The 24022-nt window shown below is 43.3% G+C and overlaps 1 protein-coding gene across 1 annotated transcript in view; it reads right to left on the bottom strand.

The window, feature by feature from the left end:
• Window positions 1–24022, bottom strand: part of grid2 (glutamate receptor, ionotropic, delta 2) — a 365965-nt gene that overhangs the window by 126354 nt on the left and 215589 nt on the right. The window contains exon 4 of the mRNA XM_036526665.1: window positions 20697–20902. Within this exon, the coding sequence (XP_036382558.1) occupies window positions 20697–20902 (206 nt within the window). The remainder of the gene's footprint in view (window positions 1–20696; window positions 20903–24022) is intronic.

Here is a 24022-nt window from a genome sequence, read left to right as displayed (position 1 = left end):
GGCGCAAGCTGCCTCTCCATAAGGCCTCGGTGGAGCGAGCGTTCACTCACACCAGTGTTTCTCCAGCTTCCCGCACCCGCGCTGTATTTCATTAGGCGCAATTGTCTAGGTGACTAAAGTGCCTGTCATAAAACACCGTGGCCATAAACAAAAGCAACAGCTGGAGAGCATGACAGCGGAGTGCTAATAGTGTTTTAATCTTCTACAAAGACTCAATAAAACTTAGTAATTACACCACAGACAAGTCACATAAACCACCGCGTCGAAGGAAATGTGACGGGGACGCTTATTAATAAACAAAAACAGCCCGGGAGTCAAACAGCGCCGTCCGCGCTCGCCACAGTCTCCTCTCCAATCACCGCCCTCCGAGGGAGAGTATGGGGAGTGATGTCATCTGGTTGGGGCCGCGGCACAGGGTGACCCATCCCCAGCCCCCGACGTGACATTAGTGATCAGCAGTTCGTAGTTTGATTGGTCATGCCTGTGTCGTGAGCCATACCTCTTGAGCACTAGGATGACTTACGCATATTATGCTTGACATGTTTGCGCAGTGATTCCACTCAGTGGCAGCAATGTGACTGGCATGTGGGGGGAGCATGCTCACCATGCAGAGGACAGATGGGGGCAATGCTTCACTGAGTCCTCACCGCTGGAGGGGGAGGAGGAGGGGAAGGGAGGGGGGGACCTATATGCACCAGCCTATGACATCGTGCACTGTGTGTGTTCACGCCCCTAATCGCACTCGCCACACGGACCAAGGGCAGCTGTTTCTGCCTAATTAGAGAGAGGGCAGGATTCTACCAGAGGACTCAAACCTCCAGGCCTGTTTATTTAGCCAAAGGAAAGTGGAGTTCAAGGTTGTTAACAGAGCACTAATAACCAGAGCATAAAAGCCCTGAAAATATATATTTATATAGACATACAACAAAACGGCACAGTGGTGCCGATACGTGCTCCTAACAAGGCCTGCATCCCTATTGTGATTCCGAGATTAAACTTTGTGCTGTATCTATGTTGTCCACGGCCAAGGAGAAAAGTATTGATTCTGGCAGCTGGCTCTCAGTTGACACAGAGAGGCTCACAGTGCTGGGGTCTGCAAGATCCAGAAAAAGCCGGGTGCAGTCAACAATGGCTGCGGCCAAATCCGCCGCCACCGCGGATGGGGGAGAGCACACAGGCCCATTTCCTCCGCAGCGGAAAATCAATCCCGGACGCGTGGCGCTGTTTTGAGGGAGAAGCGGGGAGAAGCAAAATAAGGTAGAGGTTGAAGGGTTCCTAATTAGACAACAGCACACACCGGAACAATAGGCACAAACTCTGCCTGGTCTATGGAGTCTTTACTCAGGTTCGCACTTCTTTCATCTGACTGACGCGAGGCTTTTCGGCGAGGCCTGCCGTATCTCGGATCAAAGCGCCGCGATTACGACCCGAAGATGGAGCGCTGAGCGCCGCTCCTCGTTACCGGTTACCACTGTTCCGCGAAAACCCCGCCTCCGGGTTTCGGACTGGTTACGAGACGAGTAAAATCCGCTTTGGCACTGAGATTAACAAGGAACTCGTCTCAGAATAAGCATTCACCCCCACGCGCCCACCTGTAAGGAGATTTTGATAAGCTGGAGAGACGGATCAGCCGGGAGCAAACACCGCAGAGGCGGCAACCAGCACTCGGGCCCTCTAAATTGAAAATTAGTTATTTACTTCAATTTCATGCTTAATTAAAAATCAAATCAGGCCACTATTTGCAGTGAACTCAACAATATGCACAATCTAAAATTCTATTACTTTGAGAATTATCGTTTTATTAGTTTCTGTATGAAGGCAAACCTCACATCCCGGCTTTCCCGTGTCACAGGAGACAAACTGCTGTTTAAAAAATCTCAATCAGTGCAGTGTGGTTACATTTCAAATGCATGGAATCTTTTACAGTGCATTACAAAAGCAATATCCTTCAAAGAGGTGCATTCAAAGAGCGATGATGATTATCATTTCATATTTTCCACATCTTTAATCGCCAGGTGGTTTGAGAGGAGAGAATGAATCTTAATCAAAGGGGAGGAGATTATCAGACCAGGCTAGTTTGGGTGAAGAGGTCCTCAATCTGTATCTGAGCTCTGAACAATGTGGAGTGTTACATTCCAAACTGATACACTGACACTCTGCATACCACTATATGATTTTGAATACTGTGCAGTCTTATACTCAGCACTTTTACTGAAACGCCATGCACACGATCCCCACAGGGCTCTGTGCGAACACTGTGGAGTGTTAAACTGGTACTCTAACACAGCGCAGAGTACACGTGCAGAATTCTGAACACTGTATAGTGTCACACTGCAGCCTCGTACTCTAACACTGTGCACATTAGGGGGCTTAACACTGGTCAGATTAAACAACTTTGATCAGCCTAGGTCTCGTTTAAGGTCCTAAAATGGAACAAAATGCCCTCCTCAGGCGACATCACACCACCTCAGGGAGATGTGCAGAAGGTGGAAAATAGCACATAACTCATTTACTTAGCAGATGCTCTTATACAGGGCGATCTCCTTAGCTTACTTTTTTTATTGATTTTTTTTAAGTACGTTTAGCATTTCTACAGCTGGATACTTACTGATGCAATTCAGGTTAAGCACCTTGCTCTAGGGTACTGAAGCAACGCCGCACCTGGGAATCAAATCCACAACCTCTGGGTCACAGACCCGGCTCCTCAACCACTGGCCAGCCCTTAAATCACACGCTGCCGAGCAACAGCCACCCGCAGCGATAAACGCAGCGATCCATTTCTGTGTATTAGTATTTATTTATTTGGCAGATGCTCTTATCTGGAGCGACTTTCAAGGTCACTGTGGCAAGATGCATTAAGAGCACAGTACAAGTGCAACGAGGCAAGGGCAAAGGTACACCGCAGCAAGTAACACATCAGCGATAGTGTCAAGCTGCAAACCCATACTAATGTATTCAACATGCAACAGCTAATGCCCAACAACTATCCCTAAGAATTACATTATCTTGCAAAGCATACACATTGTGACCGCTGATGATAAAATCAGCATGTACAGTTAAGTGAATGAAAATAACCTCTGCAATACTATCTTGTGGTTTCTGCCATTAGTTTAGCTGGCAGGTTCCCTGCTGGGTTCTGACAGTGTGTGGTAACATTTCTTATTTGCGCTTTGGAAAAATGAAATAAAATACGTCTGCCTCTGTGTTTTTTTCCCGCTATTAGCTTAGCTAGCTAGCTAACTTTTTATAAAAAGATACTGGGCCCCCTGCTTGGTTCTGACACTGTGCGGTATGATTCTTATTTGCACTTGGCAAATGAAATCAAATACGACTGCTTTTGTTCTTCCTTGGGTGTAGTGTGCTCCCTGCTGCGGAAATGCAATGTGAAATGAGGGAAGTTGACCCAAAGACTATGTTCACAATCTGCATTAGTTTTGGCCTGGGTGACATTTTCTTCAGAATGCGGGTTGTCGCTCTAAACTGCTACCCAACTGTGCAGGTAGGGCACAGCCGCTAACCAGGACAGGCAATTTCTGACTGAAGAAAACATTTGCGCCACCGTGAGGAACAAGTTTACAGAGCTATGAAACGCTACCCTTCAGAGCGTAATCCCGGGTTTTATGTATTTAGTTCGCACTTGCTCAGGCATGTGCTGTTTAATGCATCATAACTGTTATGTGTCACATTTGCCATTTTCGGTTAATGTCAGCCACCTGACTCCGTGCTGCTGTCGTCATGTATAATTCATCCTCACTGCGCTGCTGTCAGGAGAGCAACCGTCACGCTGTCTCTCCTCCGTTAGCTTACGCAACGCACGGACAGATACACGCCCTACACACACGCTGGCAGTGACTGTGTACCTATGTTTCCTGTGTTATACACACTAGCAGTGACTGTGTACCTATGTTTCCTGTGTTGTACACACTGGCAGTGACTACACACCCATCTTTCCTGTGTTATACACACTAGCAGTGACTGTGTACCTATGTTTCCTGTGTTGTACACACTGGCAGTGACTACACACCCATCTTTCCTGTGTTATACACACTAGCAGTGACTGTGTACCTATGTTTCCAGTGTTATACACACTGGCAGTGACTACACACCCATCTTTCCTGTGTTATACACACTAGCAGTGACTGTGTACCTATGTTTCCTGTGTTATACACACAGATTAATTTCAATAAATGGCTTCAACATATTTTACAGTTTTAGAAATTTGTTGAGTGAATTGTAAATTTGTACCCGTAGACCTTTGAAAAGCGTCACTTTTACCTATGTTTAACACAATTAAATATAGAGACATATCACTGTAATTACTGAAAATATACATCATATGTTACGGTACCATAATTTGTATGGTCAAATATTTTGACACTACAGATGGTAAAGGCTGACAAACATTTGTGCGGTCTTCAGAAACCAGCGCAAACTGGTGAAAATAAACATTACCATTTCCTGAAAGATAGATAGATATATAGATAGATAGATAGATAGGTGGATTGAGAGAAAGGTACACCCCACTTGTTCAAAATGCAGCTATAGGATGATGCTATTAAATATGTTACATTTATTTCTTCCAGTGGACTGCCTGCATTTTCTTTCCCTGGAGCAAATTAACAGACATTTTTAAATTGGTGCGCCTCTAACTATCATGTCATCTTAATTTCTTCATCTTTTTTTGTAAATCCAAGCAAATTTATTTTATGCCTGATCGGATTCCAGTGTCTGCTTTCATATTTCACACTTTGGCATTGTAATACGTTTTTCTAATTACCCTCTGAAAACAGTTTTTTTTTTTCTCACATGTCCTCAGGAATTGGACCAGGTAATTTACTGTCCGTTGTGCACTGGAATGTGGAGCGCGTGTGACAATAGGGTGTCTCTTTAGAGCGACTGTGTAATTATGTGCTTTTTATAACTAGTCTTAGTAGTTGGCCATTAACTTTGTGCTGATAGCAACGCAAGTGAAAAGGACTTGCTTTTTTACCTCGAAAAATATGGCTCTACGGTAAGGTTTGTGTTGGTTGGAATCTTGATGTCTGAATGTAATAGCTTCCCAATTTATTTCCAGGCTCAGCTAATCAAAGGAGATTTAGAGGTAGCATTTTATAACAAGATGGTGGATTAAGTAATGGTACAAAAAGGAAATTTTTCTTCTCTTAGTTGCCTTTCAAAGGGTTCATCTGCACTGACAGAAGATTCATTTTAAGTGCAAATGACATGCTTACTTATACAAAGAGGGAAGCTTCTGTACACTATTGTCATCTTTCCTAAGTAAGTTTCTTACTTATCATCTATGAAATGAAATTTATTTAATTTAATTAAATGTATTTATTATTAAACACCTTCATCAGAGCACTGACACATTAGTATGCAATATTCTGTACAAAACAGCTAGCAACCAACTAGTGATAATTCAACAGACAATGAAAGTGAAAATGAAAACGAGAACTCCTGACAAGTAACACAAAAACACAACTTGTAACAGTTGTGATAATTAAATTCCGATTATTGAATAATTATGGCTAAATTTATCATAAGATAAAAGTACATCTTTAAAAACTATTCTATATGTCGTGTATGTCGTGTAACCAGACATAATTCTTTAGAGATACAACCAATAAACGATACATAGCACTGTCATGAAGAAAATACTGAATAATACACACTGTATGATACAGTGCAAAAAAACTGGAACATTAAATTAAACTTCTGTGTAAATACAGAAGTTTATGCAACATCGCTCTGATGAACAAAACACACACTAAATATTTTCAGTATTCACAGTCTTACTTTTTCTAGAATAAAAACAAGTGTACAGTATATGTAATGCAATTCTGATGAAGTGGCAAACACTGAATAATTCATATTCAATCCAATCCAAATAGCCTCCCAGTTTTTATAATGAATGCAAGTCTACAATATCTCTTAGCCTTTATAATGTTTCCAATGGGGTGATAAACGCAAGACAGCGGACACTCAGTGTGATTCAAATAATCTCATAGTCTCCTGAATGATCAGTTTCTAGTGTGCCAATGCAATTCAAATAATCCCACAGTCACTTGAATGATCAGTTTTGAATATATTAAAATAAGCAGACGGTGGAGAAGCCAGATGTGGCTGGGTATTTATGTCTGTGTTCTTGTAGATTTGCACTTTGGTGCTGATGCCTAGCAATTTCTCTCCTGTGGTAATATAATTATGTGTTGTGTTTCCTGTGGTTTCAGAAGGTACTCTATTCTGACAAGCCACATTTGGCCTTTCTGCCTGAGCTTTGGGCACATATTTGAGCTCGCTAATCTGATACCTGAGAGCAGATATACCTCTGGTAACAGCCGTTTGGTCTTTTTAAATTTTTACGGAAGGTTGTCTGACACCTTTTTAAAGAAATTTGACACCTCTCCCTCTGAACTGGCTGCCTGTATCTGGCAGAGTGCTCGACAGGTGCGCGGCTCCACATTGCATGGTTCCCCTGCGGCCTAACGGAAGAGACAATGGATGAGTGCCTAGCCCCAGCACCTGGCTCTGTCTTCCAGCAGCGGAAAGAGCTCTGCATTTTTACGCAAACAGCCACGTGCTGGTCCCTGTTTTCCTCCTACAGATCTTTTTCTGTTACACAAAGCAGGCTATAAGGGATAGTCAACCTTGCAGCCTACATTTTGCATTTCCCTTAATGTATGTGCACATGCTGGATGAGGTGGGTCATCAAAGCTAAACCTCAAGGAACTACGGAACTATGCTGTCAACAAAGAGCAGACTATGAGAATCAATATTTATCTGTCTGATTTATTATTTTTTGTACTGCCAGTGTACCCGCAGATCTTCTGGCATCTTGTTAAAGAAATCTGATGCCTCTCAGTTCTGCAGTGACGGATTGCATGCATTTCATAACCTTGTACTTCTTCACAAGATGTGTCTCTGTATGGATAGAGTTTGGACAACTGATGATGAGGAAACGATTCAGCTGCCAGATTGCTTGACCTGGGGAGCAAACCCCACTCATCTGTCCATTAATGTTTTTCCACGTTTCAACCACCTTGCTTTCAAACAAGGGCCAAATTGAATTGCTTAAGAGAGCCAGAGGTTTGCATTTTAAAAAAATACCAGTAATACAGCATTTTGAAAGTTCGGCTTTGTTAAAAGAGATTTCTTTACATGTTTTCACATTTTTAATAAGCTTTAGTAGCTTTACTAGCTTTACTTTAGCTTTACTAGTGGTAGCAGCTTTATTTTTTTCATTAGTTTCATCTCTAGGATGTACTTTGTGCTGAGACTAAAAATCAACAATGCTAAATGAGGTATATCTTAAAACACTTTTTAAAACACATGTAGTGAGCTTACACAAAGCTCAGAATGGGTGGACCTATCATGTCATTGATCAGTGACTCACTGATTTGAACAAATGGTTATGCTTTGAACCACAAATTCTTTTGATAAATAATTTTATATTGCACAACGAGAGGCAAGTCTGGTGAGAATATGCAGTGAAGTGCAGCTACAGTGTACATAACCGTGTAATGCTAAAGAAAAAATAAACATCAATTAGTAAATGCCATTTAACAAGTTTAATAAAGGATTATGATAACGTACACAGACGTATATACAATGGAAACCTTGCCTTGGTGGTTCAACCTCAGTTTCTGCATTCTGTGTCTTGGCTTGCTCTTTGGTACATGTGACGCCATCTTGAAAGTCTAAACCATGCAGCTCATTGAACATAACCCCAGGGCCTGTGCTGTTCTCATCAGATGCGTGCAGTGCTGGCTGTCATATTCCCCTATTTACTCTCTCATCTCACACACAAAGCCCATACACAGACAGAGCTTGGTACTATATACACTGTCATTACACACAGACTGCCCGATGGCTCCTGTTTGAGGATGAACATCATGGTGCCTCAAAGTGCTCCGCAGTGGGAGCAGACAAGGACAGCTCGTGCATGCATAGGATGCGGTGGGGGGGGGGGGGGGCTGTGACAGGGACCACTTCCCCAGCCATTAAGGGCCCTGCGGAGGAGTCCTAGGGACAGAGGGAGACTGGATGCTCTTCAAGGGACAGGGGATTTATGAGCGTTCCTCCCTAACTCTTAATTGCCCCAAATTGCCTAATTACTGTCTGCTTAATTGCGCCAGTGCAGTCTACAGTAGGTCATACGTGGCTGATTTACAGAAGGCCATAAACGGTGTCAGAGCCTCAAGGACAAGCCCATCTAAATCTGGTCTGAGTCCATCCTGACAATCAAGGGTATCGATCTATCACATTTTGAAAGGTGAAAGGCTGTGAAGACATTTATTCTTTTTTGCCAAAAAAATGGCTGAATGTGCAGTAAAAAAGCTGTCTTTACTTTCTTTAGGAACATAGAGCTAACATCTCTAGATTGTCAACGCTGAGCTGTTAATGACCCTTTATCCTTTTCGCTTGACATGAAATTCTTCAGATTTATGCCATATTAAGCCAATTCCATGAAGTCCCCTGTAATGGGAAAGATGAACAGCTACAGTATAAATGGCAGTATATAAGAAGTACTTATTTGGTTTACTTTTGTTCCCTTGTCAAACAAAATTCAGCATTCTATTGTGACCTAAGTTAAATAAATGAAATACATTCAGCTGTGAAATAAAACAATTACAAGTATTATAAAATAAATTATTGTTACCCTTGCAGTCTGACACCATTTCAGAGTATAGTGGGTTTTGTGTAAGTATCAATGTGATGTCAAAAAACAACCATTAGAAAAACACTAAAGAAGGCTGTAGGTTGCTTTGTAATTGAAACAAAACCCCACAGCTTCTGTGATCTTAAAATTAATTAGCCGTGGCCTATAATATGGGGAATGCACTCTTGCATTATGACACCAACATGAATGCACACCATACTCATAAACGCAATTCAGGTCATGGAAGAGTGGAGGGGTGGCCATATGTATTAAGTTTGCTGATTTAAGGATAAACAAAACAGCTCATTCATCTTAAAAGTATAGCTCTCCCTTTTCCACAGCCTACAGAAAGGCTAGTTTCTCTTAAATCATTTCCCTCCCTAAAGCTTTTTCTCCTGCTACATGTGTATAAGTGATCGGGCTGCTCTTTCTCACTGGTTAAATAAAACATGCCCCATGCAGTAAAACATTTTAATGGCATTTTCCCAGTCTTGTTTTGTCCTCTGAGGCCCTGAAATGCCCGTGTCAGGGGCTGAAGCAATACTCCAGTGAATTAAGAAGTTAATCTTTGTTCTGTGTGTCAGTTTCCCCCTCCGCAGCAAAATTGTCTGAGGAGGACTACTGGAATCGGTTTCAGTGGGAGGAACTTTGGGGTTGAGTGACCCTCCATCAGGTTAAACAACCCCCCCCCCCCCCCATCTCCCGCTTCTCCAGCTTCTCCCTGTGTCCCAGTCATCTGTCCTTTTCGCCAAGCCATCGCCAAGTCTCGTACTCCCCGCTGTCGGTCAGAAGCGCACTGGCGGCATTACCGCTTTTAATTCTGGTATTAATGAGAATGACACCCCCTGCAGCGCGCCACCGGTAGCGCTTCCTCTCAGGAATCAGTGTTGCTGTCTATTATCGCCCGTGCTCCAGGATGCACTCTCCCAGCAATGACTCCGGTGTATTGTGCTGTTGTGTCTAATGGTTAACTCCTGTATATGGGATGTTCGCTGTCTTCTCTACGCAGAAATGCTCTGTTGTTGTCTCCCAGGGGGTGATTCTCGTGCCCAGTGGAACGGCTTTTATCAGCCTTGTTTCTCTGTACTCTGCACTTATTTATTTATTTTTCTTCAAACGTTAACTCTCGTAAGTCTTTTACGGGAGAGGGAGCTGAGTCTCAGTGTCTTTTCTCAGTCGTGTCTGCCTCGCCGTTTGTTCCCAGAGTTGATTCTGGCAGCTGGGGGTTGCCCTCGTTTGGAGCTGGCATTTGCGTGGTGCCACGGCGCCCCTTTGGGGGGGAAAAATCCCTCCCCTCTTTCGGTGTTGTTTCTCTGCGTTGTTTCTCAGTGTTGGTCCTGGCCCCCCCTCTCGGTGACAGTTATGATAATGCCGCTGACACTATCGCTTTGACCCGCTGCTTGACCCCACCGCCATCTCCCTGCATGTGTAATAGCGGTCTGCGGAGGGAGCGGATTAGCAGGCTAATCCACGCACTGCGGCCTTATCAGCGCGTGCCATGTCTGTGTCACCATTCATCAGCACTCACTTTGGAAGAATTTGCTAATAAAAAAAGAGGCAAAAACAAATGCACTTGAAAGTCCAGCGAAATTCAATGTCACTTTCAACCACTGTATAACTGCAGAATCTGGTCACTTGTCAAAACTGGAATTAACCAGTTGACCTGTTCCCACAGATTGACTGGAGCCTGTAAATCCATTGCAAACAAACAATTCAGACAGTGCCATGTATACCTTCCCTTGAATGGGTGTGAGATAAAAACCAAGGAGTAAAAATTCATCATTTATAAAGTATCAACTAATTCTTAATATGCAGGCCAGTCCTGTTCCCTTCACATTTGGTATGTGCTTTATGTACTGAAATTAATAACTTTTTCATAACAAGTTTATTCAAATATAATTTGTCATTTGAGAATGTTACCATATTTCACTGCAGCAGGAAGAGGCCAATGGAGTGAAAAACAGGGTAGAGTAAAAAAAACAGCTATAAAGGCAAGACTGGGATTCTGGAGTTAAATGACCACACCTTTCAGATGCTGGACACACATTTAGAATAATAACCGTCATTACAGCCATAAATACAGACTCCATCCTCCACAATACCACTGTCTGCTTGGCCTAGCAGCGGGGGGAGAATGCCAGTGTTTTAATTTGCATCTCAGCCACCCAAGTAGCAGGAATTAATGCACCAACCCTCCGAAGAGTACTTATCCTCATCGCCTCCCCTTTGCAGACAATTTCAATTTCACATCCGATACGTCTTACAAGCACGCCTTCCATTAAAGTGAAGTGCATGAATTAGAAAAGACACAGAAAACATTTAAAAAATACCGGGGAATGTGATTTTATTCTCCATCCTTCACTCCACTCCAATCTAGAAGCCACCACACGTTACTCCATCCATTTCTCCCAGGCTGTATTTTTAAACCCCCCCCCGGGCACCTCCGAACGAGGCTCCCTGTGTGAGGTGCAGCATATGTGTGAAATGGCCCTGCTTTTTTTTCGGGGACGGAACGAAAAGCAAGGCGGGAATAAATTGAGTGAAATAGAAAAATGTGCGGCGCGGTCTAATTGGCCATGTAATGTGGGGTTTGTAACGGGAGAAGCGGCCGGTAATTACGCTGCGCGAGCTGTAAATAATCCAGCTTGCGGGGGTGAGAGCTCACGTGTCGGCAGACGGACCGACGCGCTCCCCGCTTCGGGGGGGGGGGCGGATTGTACCGGCACCCTTTCGATGGTGGCTGGGCGACGCGCCCTTCTCCCCAAACTCACAGCACGACATGACGGCAGTTCTGGGAATTTTGACGCATAAGATCTGGAAACAGCTGGAGTATGAACGACCCCTACTTGTCTCAGCTTGCTGCATTTTTAATTGTTATCTGCGCCATCATCTGATTTTCCACATTCGTTGACTTTCTCCTCTGTTCAAAAACATTGCCGTCTGTTCTAGTTCAACAGTAAAACAATAATAGTGTCTGTAGTGCACTTTTCATGAAAGATCACCCAAAGCTACCATCCCCTCCCAGCTGCACTGGTTATTTAGTGAGCACGTCAGCATACAGCCTAATGAGACCAACAGGCAGAGCCATTCTTGGAATTCACCTTTGTTTAGGGATCTTGTGTAGACATTCATAATTTATTATTACATGCTATGTAAGACTGCATAATGCCATTCATGACCATGGATTAACATGCAAACACACATAAATAAAATACGTCACATATGAGGCACTGCTCTAGGAACATTTGAGTTCAGGAACAAAAAGTGGCTATTAGGGCTAATGAATGATTATAATGTTAAATACTCTCATGAATGTTCAAGAATATTGCGTTCAATTATGTTTTCTTATGTTGATCTTTAGTGTTACGGATCTATACATACAAACCCATAAATTCCTGACTTTTTTTTTCAATTTTCTGCAGTAGTGTGGTCACATGACACAGGGCTGGTAATGACACTGAGTTTGAAGGAAAAAGGCACACAATGAATTTCGAGAAAATCATCAGCTCAGTGGAGCCATGTCATTTGAATAATGTATTTCAAAGGTTCCGTTATTTCCTGCCTCGGTGGAGAGAATTTGTCAGAGCAGCAAAAAAGTTTCTAAAGTGTCAATCAGCAGAGAAAGAGAGAGAGAGAGATACACTATGCTGACTTCATCACTGTCACCTTGGGTTACCGTGCAGCATAGAACCGCGACCCCGTGAGGAGTCATGGTCTCAAAAAAGGTAGCGAACATTGGCCTTAATTTTTTTTCTCCATGCTCAGCTCACAAAGTCAGTTTCTCTGGTCTACTGAGTGAGTCCTGTTTTTCGTATTTGGGAAAGTACAGTGCAGTAGATTAGCTATTTGTGTGAGTTTGACTCCGCCGATCTCCTGTGTCCCCTAATACAACCCACGCTTTGCTCCAGTGCCCAGGTCCATCGTGATTTCTCTTTCTCCTGTCTCTGTCATGTACACTGCTGAGATGTAAGATGCAGGAATGATAGGCTGCCCTCAGAGCACCTCGTGTCCAATCCAAACTCTACCGGATTAGCCATCAGAGGCTGGCCTCGCTCGTCTGCTGTTCATACTGTGACCTGCGGTGGGAGCTGAGTCCCGTCTGAGGGGGTGGCGTGGCGGGAATTGGGGAGGAGGGTTTGACAGGGCCAATCCGTCACAGGCTTACCTTGAGCTGAAGTGACCGGCGGCACTGTCAAACAATAGCTCTTCCAGATCTGAGACAGAAGGGCCTGATGGGAAACAGCCGCCAGATTGCCATGACAGCCCAGGGAAATGGACTTTGTGCATACGTGAGCCAACTGGGAACCAAGCGCTGGAAGAGGCTTAATATGGGTACAGTGCAACTCTCACACCTAAGGTTTGTCGGCGAAGACATCTGGTGTGCACTCACAGGCCTGCACTTTTACGCACCCAAACGGCCACTACTGTGTCTCCTACATGACACCCTTTAGCATTAGCGTCCTGCCTGACTGGCAGGCTCCTCACAGCTGTTCGCCTGTCACTTAGTCGCCGGCAGGGAGATGGACATCTGTCCCGGGTGCTGACAGGCTATTCGCTCTCCCCGAATTCTGAGAGGGGCCCTCTTAGGACGCGGCTCCCCCGTCACCTCGCCCTGACATCCCTAACCGCGCCTAGCGTCTGTATCGCGTCCGTCTGCCATGTCTCTCCACAGCGGCTGCAGCGGGCAGCCGGGCTCGCTGTCACGCCTGGCATCTGTCTCTGACACTCTGCAATCCCAGCCAATATCTCGGGCCTCGCGAAAACGTGCAGGGAATTAAGCAGATAAACGGCGAAGCGCCGCTAACGCCGCTATATTATGTGGCACAGCAAAGCCCATTATCCTAGCATTCGGAATCGGATAATTTCTTTATTTTTCATCACTCAAATGGCTAGGGATGCACGCCTGGGCACATTTTTGGTAGGATATATTAAAAAGTGTTTTAAGAGATTTGATAAAACATTGAGGGGGCCATACGCTCCCACATAAGCAGACATTAATATTCTGAGGCTGTCGACTTTGAACAGCAAATGCCAGTGGAATTTGGGATGTCGACACATTCTGAAGAGGGAAAAAAAAAAAACACTTGGTAACATTTTGTAAAGGTAACGGGCTTCCATTCAGCAGCAATATTTTCCAGCCAATTTAGCATTAATTGACAAAACTATTAGTCTTACTATTTTCTTTTGAACTGTTAATACCAAAAAATGCCTCTACTCAAAAGCCTCAATTGTAATGAACTGCTAAGCGCATCAAAGACAAAGAGCTCCTCACTTCACCCACTTATTTTTAATCATTCCCTTTCTTTATACGCCCTCATTGCTCTGAAGAGTATACTGCATGTTTATATAATAGAATATGTTACCGCGTACTTCAAATGTGGCATATGCAATAATCCATATCTGTATGTATCACTTACAAAGAATGTGTCCATCTTATATGAGAACCATTACTATGATGTCAGTTCAAAACAAATTCTCAAAATGACTAGAGACAAGATGGCAATCAAATGAATCTCACAATTGCAATGCTACCCGCTTCAGGATAATGTGTTTTTCAAGATTTTCAATAAGTTTTTTTAAATAAAAGCAAGCCACGTACCAAAACATAGTGGACTTTATTCAATAATCTGTCTTAATCTATCAGGAATGCTTTTTCTAAATGGAAATCATAACCTGTGGAGCCATGTACTCCTGGGATTATGAAATCATTCATTTTTGGGAGGCATTTCTATACACATTCACAGATGCATTTAAATCTGCAAATGTTTTTTCACTCCCCCCCACACACACACACAAATTTTTAATACAATCCTCAGTTCATAAAAAGCCTTGAAGGGCTGCTGATTTTCTTTTTTAATCTCTTATGAATGGAATATGAAAATGTCCTATACATTTAATATTTATTGTTTCTTATATTCCTATCTGTATACTCCAGTAAGTCCAAGCCCTACAAAAATATGAAGAAGGATGATAATGTATACGACATATACATTATATACATTCTTCTTTTGTTCCTTCTGCCACTGGCAAGACCCTTGTGGGTCTCTGTCTACATTACTGTCTATGAAGAGGATAACTAAAAAAATATTGGGACAGATCTGGATTTGTGATCTGATGGGCCAGAGAAGAGAAGAATTCATTTGGAGGGCTGATCCCACGCCCATCAATGGCGGTGGAGGTATGTACTTTATAGAGTGCCACTCTAGCTGATTATGAACTGTAAAGCAAGCAGAGAAATTACCACTGATTTTCAAATTATGGGAACCCTTCATCAAACAAATTGCAATCCAAGCACTGTTGTCTGTTGTCATTTTAGCGGAATTTTAAATATACCATCCTGACTGTACACCAGTGTTTCAGTAGGCATTAAAACAGTTGCTTGTCAATGGAATCTATTTGCATTGTTTTTCTTACAAAGAAAATTTCTTGCAGTCTTACAAAGACGGCCTGAAGAAAAGTGTCATCAGGTCTTGTTTCCACTGAAATTACTTACCTTCATGGATTTTTTTCGGTACAAGAAAAACAGTACCCATGAAGGCCTAATTATAAATAAGCATATCTCCAAGGCTATATTTTTATGCTCCCCTCACCCCCCTGGCACATCCAAAGCAGCCTCCCGTGTATAACAGCTTGGATTTTTAACACCTGATGGTGCATCTTGTTTAGACACACCCGCTCCGGCCTACTGCCTTTTGTCGGATTGGAAGTAATATTAATATCTAAGAGAGCAAGGCTGTAAAACACTTCTTCATCACCACTGAATGGTAGCATTATTTGAAATTTAACAAAAAAAGACAGGGAACATCAAATCTCACTTAATGCCTTTTCGATTTGAAGCAGCTTTTCATATTGTACATTATGGGTTAGCGTGGCACCATGAATTTGTGAAACTGATTCAACAACATCACTCAACATATAACAAATGGAACACCAAGTAACGTGACTGCACACCTGGCGACTGAACATTATTTTAGTCATGGCAATGTCCAGCATTAATGTAACTAAGCATGCAACTAAAAGTGTTGCTGGACAGTGTTTGCTGCAATTAGACTCAATATTCCGGAGTCACATTTCAAAAGACCGATATGAAATGATATAAGCTGCCAACCTCTCTCAGGTGGAAATGGATAAAGAAATAGAATTACATGGGTACCTATCAAAAAAAGTTGCCACTGGTTGGCAAAGGGAAAATAACATTCAGGTGATGGTAAGGATTAGTGTACAGGAGTCACCATGGTGAGGAAGTGTATTATGTAATGTACCATTTGCAGAGAGCACGAAAATAAACGATATCTAAAACGTGGATGACTGTTCCTTGTTTTGTTCTTCATATGTTGCATTATTATTATTATTATTATTATTATTATTATTATCGTTTAGAGGCAAACATAGCCCTCTAAACATCTAATCAATTCAACATTCAAAAGACCTGCATTATACCTGCAAATCTGTTATTGTGGTCCTGCTGACACACAGGTGGGTGCCTGTGCCTGTAATATTACCCACAATGCCTTTTGCGTTGAAGAAGGCAGCTAACTGGCAATTGGCTACAATGAATGGGTGTTGCAAGAAACTAAATAAAATAAATTATAGGCTATCCAGACACAAAAAGCTAATGGTAATAGTAGGAATATTGTTAGGGGTACTGAAGGATTTGCAGTGATTTAACGGCTTTGAAAACTGAGAATGATAAGAATATTAAAGAAAAAAGAGCAAAGTAAGGAATGTTAACTGTAAAACTGTCAAAGTTTTAATTGTGTGGCTTCAGGAAATAAGGGTCATTGTGTTTATTACAGCTGGAAACCCCCAAAATGCCTTTCCTCTTGGTCCTGTAGATGTGTGGCAGCATGCTGCCAACCCTTAACTTGGCATAGCACCCATCCCATAAAAATTTAAATGCACCGCTCTCTTCCTGATCTGTATATTACCCGTACATAGCACAATATGCAGGTAATATATTATCTATAACTATAGTCATATAATGTTATAGCAGGTAATATGAGTACAACTAATAATTAAAGTGCAATACAGTCACTAATAGGCATAATCATGATGTATGTCTAAATTCCTGTTCTTATCTAGCTATGCAATTATTGTTGTACCATATTCTTTTTATACAAAAGAGTCAGAACTGAATCTCTACTGCACTGAAATCTTGCATATTCTGAGGGTGTTCAGGGAAAAGCACTTTTCTTTCCATTTACACCATCCTTAAATGGGTCCTGCTGCTTCCCAACAATGTGCTGGTTGCTGCATGTTTAATTAACATTATTTTCAATTGCTCCCGTTTAGCACCTCACAATGTAGAGGGGATAAAAGCTTACCAAATGCATTCCAGCCGTGGATGTCAACACACAGAAGGTTGAGGCATTCAGTTTTAACTAAATTTTCTCTAAGCGGGGTAAGGAACTAAAATATTTTTAGCTCTTTCAAAGGGAAGCAGTTTAACCCAACAAAGCATTTCTTTTCACTGCGGCGGTGCGAGCGTTTCCTGCATGGTCTCAAAATGCTGTTCTGTTCCCACAGAGGCTGGAGAAGTAATAAGCATTTTGTTTTTGTTTGTATCCCAATGAAAATGCATGAATCACATGACTTTGCCTCGTAGATCGAAATGTTTCAAACAATTATGCGGACAGATTAAACAAGTTTCTTCTTTGCCTCTCTCTGATCAGCATGTGGCCAGCAGAAAAAAAGTACCCCCTCAGAAGATGAAAATACTCAAGCACAAGTGTCTGATTTGCTTGTGTATTGCGTTTTTTTCCTAACAAAAATGTAAATAAAAAACTCTTCTGGAAGTTACCGGGAACGATTCCCTTTTTTAAAAAAATAAGCATTCATAGAGGCTTCAGCCCTAATCCATAAGAACTTTCATCAGAAAGCATTTACACTAATAACAACTGAGCAAACTGAATGACAACATCTGAATGATGGAGAAGATTGATATGTTTTGGGGAAAAAACAGTATAACTTCTGAAGACAGAATGAACACACCTGCAGACTACCACAGACTTTAACTTAAGATAGAGAGGTCACTGGTGTTGAAACAGACATGCATCACCGTTGTTTAGAACAGTGGCTGCTACTTCGAATTAACTGGATACCATGACTGTTTGTAGAGTTTTAAAAATTCATAATCACTGACAGAAGACAGGTAACTATTCTAGCCATGAGAAGTTAAAGGTGTATGGAAGGCAGAACCATACTGTTTCTTGGGCCTCAGCATCAGAGTGTTTATATTTTTTGCTCTGAATATACTGTGCATAGGTAGCTTGTTGTAAGATGTTTCAATTATATCTCAAAAATAGTTAGCTAGATAGGCAACTAGCTAGAGGGCCACATCCACATGAGAAGCAAGCCAGAATATCGCATGTTGTTGTACGTTATTAGCTGCTTTACTGTTTCACCTTGCAGCATTTTTTCTTGGACACTGCTACAGCAAGTAATAACATCAGAGAATTCAGAGAAGTGCATCCTAGCTACTCATATATATTAACAAGCAAGACTGCAAGCGATTACTGGTATATACCAGAGCTCAGCTCCATGTTCAAAATCAAAATGGAATGGCAGGTGAGGAGTTGATCGTCACTTTAGCCTACCCTCAGAACTCAATGGAAAACAGTATTTTGCTGTATGACTTATTTAAAAAGTGCAGAAGATTCAAATTTCTTTAATTAGATGTTACATAAGGTGTTTTAAATTTGTGTATTGGCAATGTAGGGTTGAAACAGTTCAGCTAAAAGGATTCACACTTTTATCGACTAATGCAGATGCCTCTGCCTTTTATATGCATCGTATGGTAATGTCATATTAAGGTTAAAAGCATGACTCCTTGCCAGAATATTTCTTTAGCAGAGAAGCCTGCGCTACCGAGCAGTTTTAAACCTGCCCTGGTCTCAGAGCCTGTCCCCCCCCCCCCCATCTCTGTTTTTTCCCTTCCATGCCGCCCCGTGTGTTGGCCATAAAACAGCCTAACAGGGCAAATCAAAGGATTAAATAACCCAGAAAATCTAATAAGCTGGTTTTATGTGCGCTTGCACAGAGTCTGCGGTGTTTTCACTTTAATCTTGAGAGTGAAGGATGTGCACATGCCAGCTTGTGTGAGCTCACCCATGTTAAACGACCCTTCCTGTCACGTCAGCGTGCAAACAGAGAGGACTCGGGGGGGGGCAGAAGTGGGGCAAGGAGAGGCCTACAAAAGCGGCTTCTTTACTCACCATTTTAAGTGTTTATTATTATGCTTATTATGACTTGCACAACATATAAAATGCAAATAGTGGTTAATGGGAAGCTGATGTTTAAGTCCTGGTGAAGGCGGGAATATGTAATTACGTGGAATATGTAATTATTATGGGGTACGTGAGCTTCCAGTCAGAAATGGCAGCAGCTCAATAATATGATGCAATATGGCTGCTGCATCATCTGTCTTGTTTTTCCTGCACTCCTCAGTAGGACTACTATTAGATTTATAAAAAGATTTCTAAAAAAAAAAAAAAAACACCTGGCTTTTATAGCTATTTTGTAAATTGCCAACAAAATCATTATAGACTCAGACCTTTTATCACTATGTTTAGCACAATAGTAGGAGGATGGCAAGACATCAGCTCCACCCCAGTACTTGACCTTCTGATAAAGTGTTTTATTTTTCAATCGCATTTCTTTTCATTAAAAATCTCCAGGTATTCATTTGCATGTACAGTACACGGTTGAGATTCTATATCGTAAAAACCCACTGCAGATTGATTGAAGTTATGTCATTACAAGACATGGCAGAGTACAGAAATAGCATGGCGTTGAAAAATAAACTGCAATGATACTGACCTCGAAGTGACAAAACCGCAGTTTAGTTGACAGCGCAAATATATATTTTTTTTCACAGCTTCTCTTTTATCTTTATGCGTGTCTTCAGAAAATGTTGCGCTGTTTTTTTTTTCTCAGAGCACAGCAGCTATTTTCTCCCCTGCTGGCTCTCGCTGCTGTGCCGCAGGTTTCAGAAACAGTCAAAAGCGTTGACAGAGAGAGGGAGCTCGCAATTCTCTGGACGTCAGAAAGCAAAACTGAGCTTCATCTGAAGAGAAAGTCTAATGAATGTGCCTGTTTGAACTCAACGGTTCATGCCAGCCTTCATTTCCATAGCCCACACATGCCCCCTGGCCCAGCAAAACTTTGCCCCGGGCTTTGAGCTGACCCTCACGTGTCCCCTGCCCGGAGGGGCCATACTCTCCAGTTCTCCACAGCACCCATTCTGCTTTCTGTTAAATTCGATTGTGATTGCTTTCTCAGAGGATTTTTTTTTCAATTAAATGGAGATGAAAGCTGCACATAAGATATAAAGCATTATTTCTTGATTTGATTGAAGTTTGTTATCATTTTTTATTTTTTTTTTTAAAAAGGATTTTAATTACTTCTTTATGAATGGCAAATGTGGAAATATGAACAGTGATCTGAAGAAGAAAATGCTCAAGTCTGCAGTGTGATGTTTTTTCTGAATGCAAAAAAGGGAAAGCCTCCTGTCCTTTGAGATTAAATGATATTGAGCACGTTCCGCTAGTGATTAAAAATGACTATGGTACATTAAGGTGTTCGGAAACTCATCTAATGTAGTGCAGTGTTGTATGTTGCTTTGCACTGCAGAGATGCGAAAAAAAAGCACCTCAATAATGCATTAGCTCCAGCTGGACAGCGTGTTGATGAACAGCTCTTTGTGTGATATTTAATCACGGGAGCGTGACACATTGCCAGTTGCACGTTAACCTGAACTGTAAGGTGTGTATACAACATATTCCGCCTTAAGCCACTGACTCCAAATCATGTTAATCTTTTCTTTTTTATTCCCCGTAACAGTCAGGATTAGGATTAGAGCTGGGGAAGCTGATTCCGGATCAGACGCCAGAGACGCGCGTTCAGCCGAGGCGGAGGAAGAAACCGTTGTGCGTGACTCGGTCTTTCAGATCCACCCAGGTGTTATTTGATTGGCAACCCATGTGTGTTTGGGGGTTTTGTGGGGGGGTGTGCTAGGGCGGGTGGGGCGACCCCGTACCTCGGTTATGAAGGCCTTGGCGGTGGCGGGGCTCATGAACAGGACGGCCCGGCGCAGCGTGTCACGGTAGCGGTGCAGCTCCTCCACCCGCATGGTCCGGAACATGCTGGTGATCATCATGTTGATGTTGGACTCCACCTTCTGCAGGGACACGTCCATGCCCTGCTGGGACGTCTTGTCCAGGAAGTCCTGGATCCCCCGGATGTCTGGGAGGAGAGATTAGCTGGTTATAAACGCAGCCCACCAGGGTGTTTAGATGAGGCAGAAAGACCTACGCTTATTTAGTCTGTGACTTGTTCTACCTTTCCACAATTAATGCAATTATCTTAAGAATACAGATCCAGTTACACATAAAATGCTCAATAAAACAAGTAGTGTTTTACACTGCATCATATTATTGCTATAAAGTGCAAATAATGTTTTTCACAAATACATAACTGATTAGTAAACTCTTTGCTTGAACACAAAATCTCTAAATTACCATGATTAGTTTCCACTATGCTGATAAGCATGAGATATTATTTTCCAATTACAGCGATGTACAAAATGGACTTGCAGCTCTAATTTAGTGTTAAAAGCAAGCACGGTGACTGTATGCAACTCTTAATTTAGTGTTAAACGCAAGCACAATGACTGTATGCCTGTTTACTACACAGCCTCATAAGATCAACATTCATAATTAAGTTATGATCCGTCTACTGTAGCTGTTCCCAGGAAGAGTGGCACCCTTTAAAAAAACAGGGGATTGGAGAGGGTGCATTTCTCTTTGCAAAGCAGAGGAGTAAGCCCTGTGTACCACATTTGTCACAGCTGCAATGTCTCAGAATGGAGGTAAATAAAACATGAATCACTGGCGGAGAGGCTGCTGTGAGCTCGTCTGTCTCTGCGGTCGGGGACGCCCCGTGTCACCGCCGGTCCCGCATCCCAGCCAGCCGCTGAACGCCAGATCAACCCAGCCTAAGGTGGCAAGCCAGGCAGAGATTGTGGGTATCAAAGCTATGTTGGGGGGGGATCAGGTGTGGTACATCGTGGGAGTTGGGGGAGGGATGTTTGCTGAGTAGGACTGCTAAACAGTCCGGCAGCAAGCAGCCGTTGCATGCAGGGCGCTGGCCAGAAGCAGAGAGCAGGGCACTGTGGGTAACGGCATGAAGGATGTGGGACACGGTTAGCTGAGTCGGGCTCAGGGGAGCCCCTGTTTGGTGCAGGAAAGTGGAAATTTTCTGCGGAGGGGAGGGATCCTAACAGAAGTGGGGATATCACCAGCTCCATCTGTGCTGGCTCCGATTTAAAGATTTCCGAGGCAGCAGCACTGTGGGCCTCTGCACACGTCCCCCCGGTATGCCGCGGCGGGCCGGCCTCCCCATAGACGCCAGATTGCGTTTTTATTGCGGGACACATGGAGAAATGCCCCCCTTGGTGTTCTGCACTTGGGTGGCGGGTTTTTCCGGGCAGCTGGTGTTAAGAGGCGGCTGTAAAGGCGCGTCTCTGTGCTGGGGGAAATCGAAGAGCGAGGATGTAAATGCTTTACTAATGCGCAGTCTTCATTACCCAGCGTTTACAGCTCTATAAAGGCCTGACATTAATGCCCTTGTGAGCGGGGAGGCGGCAGGGCCGTGAGCTGTTATTACGACTCCCTCATCTCGGGGGGGGGTGGGGGGGGGGGGCGGCGAGGACATCACCTGGGGAAATCTAGCGAGCAGAGTTCCCGTGCTCTTCCCACAAACAAATGCCTTTCAGCCCATCGTGAGGAACGCTTGTCATTACAATCATCACCATTATCATCATTGTTTGCCGATTTCTGGTCTCCAGGCTCTGGGCTTAGAACAAACAATCAGAGTTTAATGCTCAGGTTCCCACATCGACTTTGCGCCGTTGATGAAGCCGGAGTAGAGCCTTGAGAGTGCTAAACAGTTCCTGAAAGTGGGGTGAAAGACTTCAAAACCATGAACCATTTCACTGCCTTGCCCTTTTGCAGCGGTACTCCAAGTCATTGTTTTAGCAGACACGAGCTGGTCAATGTCTTTTTTTATCCTTTCCAGGTAATACTGAAAGGCTAAAGCCTCAGTCGCTCCCTGGAACCTCCAGCTCTCTCACCCTCTCATTGCTTCACCCGCTCACTCACAGGCACATCTAGAAACCATGTCCCCTCGTCCCAAACCTGACAGGTGGAATGCTAATGCGCATACTACCATCGCAGTGGCAGCTGATATTTCTGTTCCTGTGTGTCTCACCCTTCTCTTTGCGACAGTTTCTGAGAAGTAGATTATAGCGTGGTGCTTCATCACAAGAATAATACTATGCATTTAATCATCAGAGGGGATTAATCTGATTCCTCCAATCCAGTGCTGAGGCATGCCAGCATGTGAAAGGCTCAGAAGGGTTACCCACCAGCCTTAATCTACACTGTGACCAAGAGAACCTAATAAGTATCTTGAAACCAAGCAAGTTGTAAAGGAGACTCAGGAGGGAGGGTCACACTGTAACTCCTCCCATTTCTGACTTTTTATGTGGTACAGGTGGTACTCACCCACCCCTCACCATCACATGTATTCGCACATCCCTTTCTCCATCCTCAGCTCAAGTTCTCACTAGGTCCATAACATAATTATAGTCAAGCTTATGGTTATAGTAATGTATGGTAATCATACCAACATCACAGCAATGTGTTGTGTGTAGAAATGATTTCAGTAGGTAGAGACCCCACCCGTGAAAAAATGCCTTTGGACATTTGGACTTTGGTATTATGCAGCGAAAACCAAATGTGATGCATCTGGAAAGTACCGGGTCGTCCTGCCAGGATGCGATCAGTACTGCCTGTACCCAGTCCTCGCCAGCCAGTCCTTCACTGCAATTCAAGTTATGGCAGAACTCCAGAGCCTGTTTCTTTTTACACCACACTTCGCGGCCCTATATCATAAATGTTAAAAGGCACTCCTCGTAGGTGTCATCCATTCCTCGTGAAATGACCTGCACGCGGTGTCTGTGTGTGCAGTACTTTTACATTTATATCGCTTCAGCCTTGCCCTCTCTGAAGTGATGGTGGTGAATTCGGGGGGTGGGGGTGGGGGCGGGGGTGCGTGGCTCAGCAAAGGGAGCTGCTCCGCGGAGTCTCGCCTGAATTTCCATTTTTGAGGAGCTACATTATACCCTGCAGAGATTATGGGATTACCCCTTCACCCTTCGCCCCGCTCCTAAAGCGCGTGCGCGTGTCTGACTGCGGCGCGCGCTGACTCAAGCCTAGCTGTGCCTGCTCACTGAGGCATCGGAGTGTGTCTCTGGTCTGTGCTTTGCGGATTTAGTAATTCTAATGTGTCTCAGTTCAGTTT

Source organism: Megalops cyprinoides, chromosome 4, assembly GCF_013368585.1.
Source record: "Megalops cyprinoides isolate fMegCyp1 chromosome 4, fMegCyp1.pri, whole genome shotgun sequence".
NCBI lineage: Eukaryota > Metazoa > Chordata > Actinopteri > Elopiformes > Megalopidae > Megalops > Megalops cyprinoides.
The sequence above is the reverse complement of the archived record's forward strand: the minus strand, read 5'-3'. Positions and strand labels throughout refer to the sequence as shown.